The sequence below is a fragment of the Corvus hawaiiensis genome, chromosome 26 (genome assembly GCF_020740725.1).
Source record: "Corvus hawaiiensis isolate bCorHaw1 chromosome 26, bCorHaw1.pri.cur, whole genome shotgun sequence".
NCBI lineage: Eukaryota > Metazoa > Chordata > Aves > Passeriformes > Corvidae > Corvus > Corvus hawaiiensis.
In genome coordinates this window covers 4,278,535-4,291,912 of record NC_063238.1, presented here as the reverse complement: position 1 = coordinate 4,291,912, position 13,378 = coordinate 4,278,535, and the positions used below count along the sequence as shown (strand labels likewise).

Sequence of the window (13,378 nt, the reverse complement as noted above, 5' to 3'; positions counted from 1 at the left end):
ATTTGAAATACTGATTGATTTGGGATGCTGATTACTGGCTTTTAAAGTTTATTAGCGTGGACAAGGTGGTGTTTCGAGGTTCAAAGCATAAATATGGTGTATTTTGAGGTTCAAACAAAGTATGTTGTATTTTACATAATAAACTTAAAGCCACAATGCATGCCACATCTTGATACAAAAATCACATTGCACTGGATTAATATTTTACATCCGTATCCATGCTTTACTTCCTTTCAGAACATCGTGAGCCTCTTAGTTTCTGTAGATGAGTCTTGAGTTCTTAAATTAAATCTCTGTTAGTAACAGCTATTATCTACAGCTTTGTTGCATTTAAACACTGAGAAAGGATTTTCTGTTTTAAGCACCTCTCCTTACTGTGGCTGTGGTAGGATCAAATAAGGACAAAGAGACAGGGTGGTGATCAGCCAGCTTGGTGAATGAATGCTATGAATCACTGGGTGCAGGGAACACAAAATTGCAGATGGTTATAAAGAAAGAAATATTATTGAAATTCTTGGCCTTCAAGTGTTAATACTGGAGTTAACCTTATGTAGTAAATCTAACAGGAATTTTTTCCTACTTTGGTAATCATTAGACTTATTTTTTCATCACAATATTCCTCAGTATTCCATTTTCCCCATTATCTAATAGTATTCTTCATTTTTTCAGGAGAACATGGAAGGGATGGTTCTGAGGCATTGACAACAAATTCCAGGGAAAGCTGGAATTTTTTAAAAAAACAACAAACAAACAACCCAACTCCCCCTCAAACAGACTCCAGCCAAAGCAAACAAATACCCCAAACCCAGATAAACAGTGTATCAGTCAGTGCTGACAGTTCACTTCACTGGCTCTGCTGGTTACTGAATGTTTTGGGTATTTGGGTATTTAGCCTCTGTCCTTTTTGGTTTTTGTTTTCTTTCCTCTGTGAAGTTTCCTTAGAGGTGTCACTTATGCTTGTGGTATGAGAGTTTTGTTATGCAGACGTATAACAAAGGCTGCTCTGCCCTATGTAAGGTGTGTAGCCCACCAAATAGTTTGCATTTTAAGACTGAGAGTTGATAGACATATATCAAGACAATCTTAAAATTCACAGAAAAATTAAAATTAACTTGAAATATCCTTTAAATAGATGATTGTTGGCAGGTTTTGTCTCTTCAGCAGCACCCTAAAAGGGCCTAGGGCATAATGGTCAGTAGAAGGATTGAAGAAGCAGAAAGATTTGTCAGACTGGTACTGAAGGCTATGCTGGCCTCTTTTTATGTTCACCTATTCAAGCTATTAACCAGGATTCATGTGTACCTTTTGCAATAATTAATTGTTCACTGAAGAATTAATGCACGACTTGAAATGTATTTTTAATTCAGTGTGTAGTGTATTGATAACAGTATTTTTCTTTTTCATTGTATGTAACATATCTTGGTGCAGTTCAGATTTATCTTAATAATTTTAATCCTTCAAGTAACTGTTTCAAATATAGGATGTTCAACTGTTTTACATTAACTGGAATATAAAGTATTATATTTAAATAAAAACCCACAACTTAGAATTTTTTAAATTAGTGTATCAGGCTTGAGGGAACTAGAGGGTTAAAAATGAAATTAATTTAAAAAAAAGTTTTACAGAGAAACATAAAAATAAAATGTACAGGCATTTTATCTCTTCACCAAAGCAATAAGTTAAAAAGTTTTAATTTCTTTTTTAATTATAATGCAGAAAACTGAAATGCATGCTGTCATTTGTACTATTTTGCATTACATTTTTACAGTACATTTCTTTTTTCAGTAATACTTCCTTTCTGTTTTCAGACCAACTTTAACACTGTTCTGGCAAGAGAGAAAATGAAAAAAGAAAACATAATTAATGATCTTAGTGACAAATTAAAAGTGCTTACACAACAGCAAGAAAAAGATAAGGGTAAGCAAAGTTCTCAAGAAGTATTCATCTTCTCGAATAGGACTGTTCCATTCTCTACAGATTGGTTTTCAGCCTTAGTGCTGCTGTAATTAAAAGAAATTCTGTTTATTTGTGTCATAGATTTGATTGAAACACTTTCTGAAGATCGTGCTCGCTTACTTGAAGAGAAGAAGCAGCTTGAAGAAGAAGTTAATAAACTGAGAAGTAGTAATTTTTCTCCATCAGCCTACTTGGCAGCAGTGTCAGAAGCTTGTGGAGCCTGTGCAGCTGATGTGCCCACTGACACAGACAGATTGGTTGCTGATTTTGGGGCTGAAGGAAGAATGGACTCCACGATGGAAACCAGTATGATGGCTGTGCAGTAAGTATGGGTCATTAGAGTAGAAATACTCAGAGCATGCTCTCGTTCTGGAAATGTGTGCTCTTGGGTGGTGTGAAGTACAGATGAGCATGTTTAACTTTCCTCCTGCCTTTGATGGTCTTCTGAAAATATTCTTTTAAATGTACATGTGCGTACAATTGTGGTGTCACAATCATCAGGAATGTGTGGGTTTGATGACTTTGAAGTATGCAGCCTCAAGGCGAAACTTGGCACCACAATCATGACATAAAAGAATTTACCTACGTATACAAAATGTAAGTCAAACTGTAATAGTGAATGAGCTGGGAGGCTGCATGTTACTGGTGTACCTTTTGAACAGTGTCTCACTTCAATGCTACTAGCTTTTTGAAGAACCCCAGACTTCTCCTCCACACTTTTCACAGAAGTAATGAACCTGACTGGGAAGCACAAAAGAGAAGCAAGGTTTTTACCAGAGGAGTAAAAGCAGAATTGTTAGATGTACTTAACATTAAGTTTAGTCAGTGTCCTTCACAACCGATGCTGCCTGACTCACAATCACATACCCAGAGCACTAAATAGCTTTGTGGAAGTGAGGATGAAAGCAGTTTGTGCTTGCCAAATTAAACTTGCACTGATAATAAAACAAGGAAGTATCCTATCTTTAGAAAAAGAGCTGTTTCTAATCATTCTAGTCCTGCACTCTGAGAACAGATGTACAAAAAAAAAATAAAGCTTGTGGACAAAAAAATTATGGCTCAGTGTATGATTAGACAGAAACTTTCACAGGCTTCTGTTGACTGCTTCCTATTACATGAGAGCTAAACAGCCTTTTAACTGAAATGAAGTAATGATTAGTATGGCTTAATCTGTTAGCTTTGCTGAGCATTTTGCTTGGATTTGTAGCATGTTTTGTCCCAAAACTTGTCCATTTTCTTTTTGCAAGCAAATCTATTTGGACTAGAAAATAAATTGTTTCTCCCCTATTAAACTGCTTTTAAAATACATTATAACTGGTTTACAGATTACTGTTTATGTTCTTAAGAAATTACTTGGGATATTAGCATTATTATATTGTGCCCCAGTGCTCAGTGTATTGCATGTAAATGGCAACAAGTAGCAAGTTCAATTTAGTGTCTCTACCAGGGAGTACTAGGGCACTTCAAGCTACTCCCCAGCAGCCTTTAAGCTACAGACTAGGAAAATGGGACATCATGGAGCTGAATTGCAATATTGGCGGTTAACTGTCAAAGCATGCAGAGCTGTATCTTTCATCCTGATGTCTTGAAAATGATGCAAAATACCAAGAAATGCCCCCATGTAGCTTGATAAACCAATTGATTACTGAAAATTCACTGGCTTGTTGCAGTAAAGAACCTCATTGGTTGAAAGAAAAGAAAAAAAATCCAAAACACCAACCAGAAATATTGATGCTGATTCTTACTGTTTCTTTCTATGCTGTTCCCTCTGTGCTAGCAAATACATAACACTCTTCACTGAGTGACAGTGGCAGGTGGGTATGGAAAAGATAACTTTTGATATGAAGAAAAGTTTCATTTTTAACCTATCCATTTTCTTTCTCTTTTAGTGAAAATGTCCATATGTCTGAAGAGAAGCAGAGGATAATGTTGTTAGAAAGAGTGAGTAGATTGTGAGGTTAAGTGTTACAACTAAGTACTTAAAAAATATATACATGTGAAGTTGTGCTGTGGTCAGTTATATACGCTGATGCAATATAGTGTCTGCAAGGATTATGAATATGATTATAAATATGATTTCAGGGAATGTTTTTCATTGTACTCTTGGATCAGTATAATTCACTGAAGTAATTGAAGATAACAGTTAAAAGATTACTCTTGGCCTATCTTTGTTGTGTTCATGTAGGCTTTAGTATGAATGACTATAGTGTAATACCACTTCTTAGGAGTGACAGATCATTGATCCAGAGAATTTCTATAGGAAAAAAAAAGTTGCAGTTTCTTTTGATTGACTAGTTTCTCATGGAAGTGGGTATTGTAGGCTGTATTCTTGGTAAAATGTGAGATTAACCCCTAGTAGTTACATTGGAGTATTTCAGATTCTAGTAATTTTTAACTGCTCAGTCATATCTAACTTCATCTCAGTTGTCTTTTAAGTTTACTTATAAAAAAGAAAAAAGGTGTCTTTAGCTTTTGGCTTTCTAGGATCACTTGGACTAAAATCTGTGACCAAATAAAGAACAGGAATGCTTTCTGTTAGTGGATTGTGACACTGTATGATGCAGCTGCCTGGATGTTTTTGACTACAAGCACATACATGCTTTATTCTGTCATCTGATTACATAGGATTTGTCATGGGCAGAAGCTATAACATAGTAATACATTACATTTCTTTTGCCATTCTGTCAGTGACATGTTTTTCTAACTGAAAGAAAAGTATGAGTATGGAGGTAAACATAGTTTAGCAGTGGGTTTTGTAGTACTGGGATAATTGCTAGACTTAAATTTTTTTTGCGTGTATTTTTTCAAAAGATATTTTGATAATTGTTATAGCACTGAAAGATGTGGTATTGTACAAGTAGTTGGGCTCTAGTTGTACAACAACTATTTTTTTTATGTTTGTACTGTATGAGGTATAATAACCAGTTAATCAGATTAAGATTTTCTTTTAGACTTTGCAGTTGAAAGAAGAAGAAAATAAGAGATTAAATCAAAGATTGGTAAGTATTTGTGCAATGCATGTTTTAAGCCTCATGAGAAAATAAGAAAAGCTTAAAAATTTAAGTTTGTTAAAATCTAAAAATGTTTTTTTATTAACTTAAGAAATGTTTTAAGTGTTAAGGCAAGTGGTAAATAGATAACCTCATAACCTTCCAGAGGTCCTTAGTCTTCTCCTGGAAGAAGATTCACAGGACTGGAGAGTGACTTCTTCCCAAAGAACACAGAGCATCCAGGCTTGGGGTAGGGGGTGTTAATTTCCAGGGCACCATGACTCAGTTTTCAGCAACAGTAGATCAAAGGCCAGTTTACAAGAAGGTAAATATGCCTGCACTTTAAACATAATTGGGAATGTTAGCAATAACTTCTAGATTGGCTTGGGAAAATTGCACCTCTCAGCTTTGTAAGGTGTGAAACTAATTCTGCCTAGCAGCTGGAAATTCAGGCAGCCACCATATGAAATGCTCAAATACAGGAAATGCCTATGGAAGGAAAAAGAATGTAGTGACAGAGGGCCCTGGACTATAAATTCTTCTCCTGTTTTTTTATTCTCAGTTTATCCTTGTTAGCAGGTCTCAATATTAAGTCTTAAAAAAAATTCCTGTGTGTGTAGGAAACAGACACATCCTTTGGGTGGACTGGCCATGGTGATCTCAGTTTCTTTAAGTGACAGGTGATACCTAGAAGTTTGGTAGGAACTGATATCTGTATAGTGGGAAGTTACATTTCATACCAGGTGTAAGAAAGGATAGCAAGACATCTAAAAGTATAATTTTTAAAGGAGCGTTTTTAATTCAGAATGTCAGTGCAGTGCACAGGATTTACTTAGGTGTAGTTTTCATGCTACAGTAAAACTCAAAACACATTGGACAGTTTTCTAAAGCTCTCTGTAGATTTCTTGAATCAAACTCTTGATCTCTTGTCATCTCAGAGTAAAATAAAATGGAAGAAACACTGTGTACAAGACAAATAGAAGGTTATTCTTGTTGTGATTAATACTTAGCCACGTAGGAGGAATTGGCAGTTCATTGGTCTCTAAAGTGATTCAAATTTGATTTCTAACTGGGCATAGGAACTTCTTATCTTTTCAATTCCTTATTTAGAAAATGAGTTTTTTCATAGATAAGTTTATTATTTGTCTCTTCATCTTTCTTTCCCTCTCCCCCTCCTTTTAAATGCACTTCTGAAATTGCAATACGCATCAACACTTAAATACCAGTGTTTATTTCTATTGAGATACTTGAAATGAGGACAGAAGGCATTCTGTGTGAAAATCTTCATAGGTTACTGGCTTTTGCAGAAGAACTTGTGGGTTACTTCTGCAAGGAACAAAAAGGAACTCCTTCTAATACTTGGAATGTTATTACAGGATTTCTGTTACATTAAATGCATTACTGAGAAAGGGAAACATTTTTTCAGTCTAAAGGCTATTAGTTGTACTCATAAAACATTACTTACTAGGTTTTAATGGAATTATTTTCAGCATTCTAGTTTGTTCTGTTTTTCTTGAAGTTAGAAATCAAGGAAAAATACAGAAATCAAGCTATTTCGTGTTTTAATTTAACACTTACTCCATTTTTAAAAAACAGCAAGAAAATACCTGGTCTTTATATCTGAAGAGAACTCTCAAACACTTTTTTGAACAGTCTAAGCAAATTTGACAAATTTCATGCTAGCTGTAACTTTTTCAAGAAAGAAAAGTAGCCTCTAACAAAAAAAAGAATCTGAAGTTGGATCCTGTAAAGAAAACTGCTGAACGTGTCTTCAGAATTTGAGAGCTTTCTGTGATATACTGCATTCAGTTTGGACCCATTCTTTGAAGAAATGAAGAAAATGAGCTGTGAATAGTCTTCAAGCTCATATGAAGACAGGCTGGTACTGCCTCTGGGGAAGGCAGGGGGCAAGATTGACAATAGGAAGGAAATACCCTGTAGGGAACAGTATTTGAGTTACAGCTGAAAAATCATGTGCTAAACTTCAAGTATGAGCAATCTAGATTTGAATAGCATGTAAAAATGGTCCAGGAAGTAGGAATGTATGGAAAATCTGCAGGACCTCTAGTCAGAGTTTCTGTGGAGCAATTATGAATTGTTTTTTGTAAGGAGGTTACCAGAGGGTAATAGAACAGATACATTTATATTAGATCAGCTTCTCCAGCTACTTGCCTCCACTGGGACAGGTATTCCTTCGGAGGTAGAAGTAGCGTTAGCCATTGTCATTTCAGGGTATTGTAGTTATTGTAGAAACTGTGTGTACACTTCTATTAATTTTTAGGTCTAGTTTATCCTATTGAAAGTTGGTCCATGTACCAGTATTAATTAATTCAAACAGAATTAAAGGCAAATATTATACATACAGGAGATAATTTTTATGTCCAAAAACTCACATAATGAAGCCTTTCTTTGGTCTTACTAAACAAAGAATTATAGACTCCAGTTTTATTCCAGAGAGTGCTGCTCTGTTTATTACAATAAGCTTTATATTTTGTGACAGTGCCTAGAAAAACTGAGAGACCATGTTGAGTTCAACATCTAGAGTTTAATTGTAATAAACATGTTTAAACTCCAGTGTTCTACCATCAGCTTTTTCTAATGCCCTTGGGTAACTGTGTTAGAATGGATCATAGGTCTTGTGTATGCTCAGAATGAATCTTCACTGGCACTGATCTGAAAAGCACTTCCCCATTCTAAATAATGAGGGAGAAGTTAGTTATGCAAGAAATTTCATAATCAAGGGTAGCTGTTAAAAGAAAAAGCACTGTAGTGGAAACCAAAAACAAACCACAAACAACCAAACTTAATACAGAACAGGATGACAAAAGTATGTTGGGTTTTCTGAGTGAATATAAAATCTGCAAGACAGGCACTGTTTGAAATTGATCAAAAATTATTTTCCCATATTCTTACCTGCAATATACATTTCATCATAGCTTGCAAGTACTTTATAGCTTTTTTCTTTCTTACAGATGTCCCAAAGTATGTCATCAGTATCCTCAAGACATTCTGAAAAAATAGCAATTAGAGAGTAAGTAGATGTTAAATTTCATTTAAGTAGATGGATATGTTTTCAATAAAATAAGTGTGTAGCGAATGTTACAATTCTTCTGTTCTTGCTCTGTGGTGAAAAGATGCATAGATCTCTATAATTCAGCCATCACCTATTCAACCATCCCAGTTGAGCATAAATCAAATTTTATAAAGCCTTTTTATAAACAAAAAAACGGCCTTTTTGAACTGTCAGTGACTTTCTTGAATTCTGTACTTTGTGGAATTTCTAGAATTCTCTGAGGTTTTTTTTTAGATTACTTGTTTGTTTATCTGTAACCTTGAAGTCATGCTAAGAAAAGATAGAAGGAAATCTGTTCACCCTGAATATGCATAGTGCTGTATTATATTTCAAGAGAAGTCTTACCTTCCTGAAGTCTTCAAAGTTCTTGGCTTGCTCTGACAGAATGAAATAAAATTAACTCAAACGTTTTGTTAGGTATTCTCAATCTGTTAGCAGTTGCATGTAGAATTGTTGCTGGAAACAGAAGTATTCTTTTAAAATGTGAAAGCTACAAACAACTTCTTAATTAATATTAGGCTTATAAATTACTAATATAAAAAACCTTTTTAGAAAGAAAACTGGCACAGATTATTCTGTTAATGTTTTTTGAATTACACCAATTTCCATTTTTGCTGTAACAAAGTTAGCACTTGAAGAATCGTTTTTTTCCCTTTAGCATCTGAAAATTGTGGCAAGTGTCTTGGTAGTTTTTGGGGAGGAAAATGTTACGAAAGAAGAATCTATCTGTCTAATACAGATGATTTTAAGTCACTATAGCCTGTCTTCATAATACGTTCAGGCAGAAAAGTTTGGAGTATTGTTTATTTAATCCAAAAATGAACTTCAAAGATGATGACCTAAATTTCTCTAAATTTACTCAGTTGACTGACTGTGTATCTGTAGTTTCCTTCTCTGGAGAAGTTTTTCACTTTCTTTGCACTTCTTCCCTCATCCCCAAAATAGTAGTAATATTTATTCTTAGAGTCCCCTCATGATCTAATGCTTAATTTCTAGCCATTTTAGACTTTATTAATGGGTGAATAATTTACTTGCAACACATTTGCAGTGTGGAACAAGAAGCTTGGAGACAGAAGTCGTTCTTTGAATTCTGTTATTGAAACTTTGCATGAGAACTTGGTGGCTTCCTGTGTTACCTTGGTGTCAGGAAAAAGCAGAGTTTTAGAACTTTTTACGTAGTCGCCACAGTGTTTCTTTGGCTTTTCATCATTCGATCAAAGATGAACACTTCATCCCTTCTTTGTCTTGTGTGCTTAAAACTTTTAAGATTGAAAGCTGCATAAATGTTTTTGCTGTATTTTTCTGTGTTCAAATTGGCTTCAGTTTAAAACATCAAAAGAATGTTTGTAAACACCCAGTGCAGTGATGGTTAACTGAAGTACCAGTGAATAAAAATAATGCAAGATCGAAACATTAGTATTTTGTTAGGTACTTCTGATTATATTTTAAAGCAAAACTCACAGTTCTTTTGAAAAAAATAATTTGAGCTGATGGGTGTAGAACATTTCAAAATCACTTTTTAAAGATAGCCTGCTTTTGTTGACTTCAGAAAATAGGAAATGTATATAAGTTGGCGCAGCAAGTGGAAATGTCTGTTACCATTCAACTTAGTCTGTCTCAGGCAATACATGGGAGAAAAAATGTAGTGTAATTAATGTAGTTTCAAGCTTCTGTGCTTTTTTTAGTTAAGTTCTGTGATTTTATTTTTTTTCCCAGTTTTCAGGTTGGCGATTTGGTTCTTATTATCTTGGACGAAAGGCATGACAACTATGTGTTGTTTACTGTTAGTCCAACCTTGTATTTCTTGCACTCAGAGTCCCTTGCTGCATTGGATCTCAAACCAGGTGAGTGTGGTAAGTGTCAGATTTTTTTCTAATTATTATCTCCTCTTACAAATAACACTCTTAACTTTCTAACACTAAGTGATTTGATAAATATGTATGTGATAAATACAAGAAGCATGTATTGTAGATAGTTCTCAGCTATCTTTGTAGCTTTTGCTACTTGTTCTGATGCAAAATATTTTTCAAGGCGGAACGTTTTTAATTAAAAATTTATATAGATGTTTAGGGCCTTGGAAAAATAGGGAAAATACCTGCATCTTCAAAGTAAGCTGTAAAAAAACAAAAAAAGAGGGAGAAAATGCCAATTTCGTACACACACAGAGTTTGTTAACATTCCCATCAGGCTGCTTTAACTACTCAGTAGCATGAATAATAAATAACAAAATGTAGACAACAGTATATGGGAATTTGCAAGCAATATTTTTGCTCATAGTTTTTCCACCAAGTTAAGATAGTATTTATTAAAATTTTTCAGAGAAGACTTTCAGTATTTATTTGTTTTTGTTCAGGTTGCTGGCACATTTACTTTTTTTCTCCCTTAATCTTCAAGGCTCTTTATTGGTTGTTTTTGGCAGCTATCTAAACTTAGCTAAATTGAAATCTTTTTAAATGAGGAAAAATAACAGTGCTTTGCACTAAGCCATGAGCTACATGAAGTGGATTCATGGGAATACCTTTGAGCTATCATGGTTTTTTGCAAACCCACCTGTACTCCCAACTTTGTAGAAATGTCTAAGAATATGCATCAAAAGAAAATTTATATTAATTCTACTTTATCAGTGAAAGTTTCTATGTTATTGCATGTCACAAGCTGCCAAATAATTTCCCTGAGCAGACTCACTGTAGATTGCACTTATGATGAAAGATGATAGATCTTAAATAACTGTGTAGTCTCCAGAAGACCACTAAGGCCTAACTGGATTCTGAGTCTGCTGAAGGATCTGTGACATGTGTCATCTGTGAAACATAAGGAGAAAGTGCCTATCTGACTTCCAGATGTAATACATTCTGAGCTATGGCATTAGTAGTGCATTCATAGCTGTGTGAAATATGGTAGGCTTTCCTTACTGTTTTTTTACATGTATAAGGTAAAAGCCATTTCGGTTTGTATGTTACTGTGAGTAGTTAATTCACTGACCTGTTTTCAAATGGACTTAGCTTGTTCCATTCCTTACCACTTGCTGAACAGAGTTAATCTCAAATCTGAGAAAACTGCACGTAAAATAAACAACATACCAGTTGTCTGAGGGACACATTTGTCTCTGTCTCACTACTTCAGGAAACCATGTCTTGATTCTGTTCCTGCATCAGGGAAGTGAGGAAAATGAAATTCAGTACACTAGTTGTATTTGTGATAGGTTAAAATTGGTGTGGACCTAGGTACTGCAAATTACTGTTTTAAGGGCCACCAAAATGTTGCATTTAAACTTGATCTTACTTAATGTTCTTATTTATTTAAAAAACTGAGTTTTTTAAAGAATTTCTGCTTTTAATGAAAATATAATGTAATATCCTGGTACCTGTAGTTGCTTATCCAAAATATTGAATATATTTTCTCTTTAGCATCAGGTGCATCTAGGAGACCTTGGGTGCTAGGAAAAGTGATGGAAAAGGAATACTGCCAGGCAAAAAAGGTAAGAAAATAGTAATGAAAAATCATCTATGATTAATAGAGAAAAAGTCAATTTTAATATTTGTAATGATGCCTTTTCCTGGTCTTGAAATCAAGGATTACAAACACAGTTAGAAGGGAGAAAGGAGTTTTACCTTGGTATTTATTTTAAGGACCCTTAGGTGCACCATGTCCAGGTGGAGTGCACTGAAATGCACACCACAGTGCACACCCACAATAGATCAGGTATAATATTATAGGTCTTACTAATTACCATGTCTATCAAAGATTCCCCAGTGAGAGGCTCGAGTGAGTCCCCTCCCCGAGGAACCTTCCCCTGGATGGTTCTATCTCAGTTTACAAAATGTGTTCTGGAGAGGACCTTGGTGTCTGGGGCATTCTGACCCCTAACTACGAGGCTTCTAAGATGTTTAGTCTCCTAGCTTGACAAATAAGTCTAAGAATGTAGGCTAAAAAACACGAAGAATACAAAAAAAATATAAAACGGTATATAAAAAGGGTATAAAAGAAAAGGCAAAAAATCATCATGGCATCAATAACACTTGTGACAAATTCTCCCTGCATAAGAAGTTAGATGAAAATTGTCCTAAGTTCTGCTATTCCTGCTCTTCTTTTGAGTCAGTGAATAGCAAGAGTAGGGGAACCAGAGAAGAGGTGAGTGAGCAGTGGGTTAGGTATTTGCATCCACACTGCCCAGAGCTTTGCCAGACTCCTGAGGGTCTCCTGAATACTGAATAATGAGAATCAGTTTCGGCTTAAAAATACAAAAGTCAGTAGAATAATCCCACATTTAAATCTTTTTTTTCTTTTTTTTATAGGCACAAAACAGATTCAAAGTTCCTTTGGGTACAAAATTCTACAGAGTGAAAGCAGTACCATGGAACAAGAAAGTATAACAAAACAAAGTTTTAGTTCATTCTGTTTCCGTTCTTTTTTTGACTCATCCTTCAGTGCTCGTTCATCGCTCCCAATACCAGGCCATCTTTTTATACTGAGGTCATGTGACAAGATACGTCATTGATGTACTGCTTTTACTTTTTAACAGGTGACATTTTAGAAACAAGAAATTCATCAAAAACTCTGGCCCTAACTGCTTCGATTTTTTTACCCAGATAACTTTAAGAGTGTGGACCAAATGAGTTCATTTTCTCGAAGGGCAGCCACATGAAACATGGTTTGTTTGCCATGTTAATTGCCTGTTAAATATACATTAGCTTGTATTTAGATGTTAAATGTTAGTTACCATTATTACCAGCATATGTCCTTTTGTGAAATCATTATCAAAGTACTTGCACTCTTTAACAGATTCTTTATATGTGTAAAATTCATCAACTATTTAAGAGGGTGTTCATTGCATGCAGATAATCATATAATTTTTCTTCAACATGAGTTTGCCTCAGTAGATGAATAAAAATAACTACTGCAGCTTGTTTCATTACATGAAAATGCTCTTTAATGTTAAAAAACCCTTGTAATTTGATGGACTGATTTTGAAAATCAGTCACAGTTAGATCTGCAATCTTCAAAAGCACTTTTGATGGATTGATCACACAGATTCTGAAGGGAAGACACCTGTGCCGTTTGTTCAAAGTGAAGCACTTGTTCTTCCCAACAAAACAGAAGTCTTGTATTAATCTATTTAGAAAAATCATATTGATGAAATTGTATTTCATGGTTGAGTTTCAGGAAAAAACTCATTGTACATTAACCATACAAGAGTCATTTAAGTAACAAATTATTGTAATTGTAAAAGACATGTAGAATTTTAAAACAATAAAGATTTGAAACTGTATGTGTTTGAAGTATTTGTGTGCCTTTTAAATATTATCTCTAATATTTATTTCATGTTAATCTGTTGCAGCTTCTCTGTGATTTCTCCAGT

At 34.6% G+C, this 13,378-nt stretch overlaps 1 protein-coding gene across 2 annotated transcripts in view; it reads left to right on the top strand.

Annotated features, from left to right (window-relative positions):
* Positions 1–12,570, top strand: part of RB1CC1 (RB1 inducible coiled-coil 1) — a 67,205-nt gene extending 54,635 nt beyond the window's left edge. The window contains exons 17-24 of one of the 2 annotated variants that reach the window (XM_048286401.1): positions 1,809–1,917; positions 2,038–2,278; positions 3,846–3,897; positions 4,908–4,955; positions 7,919–7,977; positions 9,736–9,863; positions 11,427–11,497; positions 12,315–12,570. In XM_048286401.1, coding sequence (XP_048142358.1) covers positions 1,809–1,917; positions 2,038–2,278; positions 3,846–3,897; positions 4,908–4,955; positions 7,919–7,977; positions 9,736–9,863; positions 11,427–11,497; positions 12,315–12,392 — 786 coding nt within the window. In that variant the 3' untranslated portion in view covers positions 12,393–12,570. Of the gene's footprint in view, positions 1–1,808; positions 1,918–2,037; positions 2,279–3,845; positions 3,898–4,907; positions 4,956–7,918; positions 7,978–9,735; positions 9,873–11,426; positions 11,498–12,314 lie in introns of both variants that reach the window. The other variant, XM_048286400.1, reaches the window with a different exon arrangement.
* Positions 12,571–13,378: the final 808 nt, after the last annotated feature.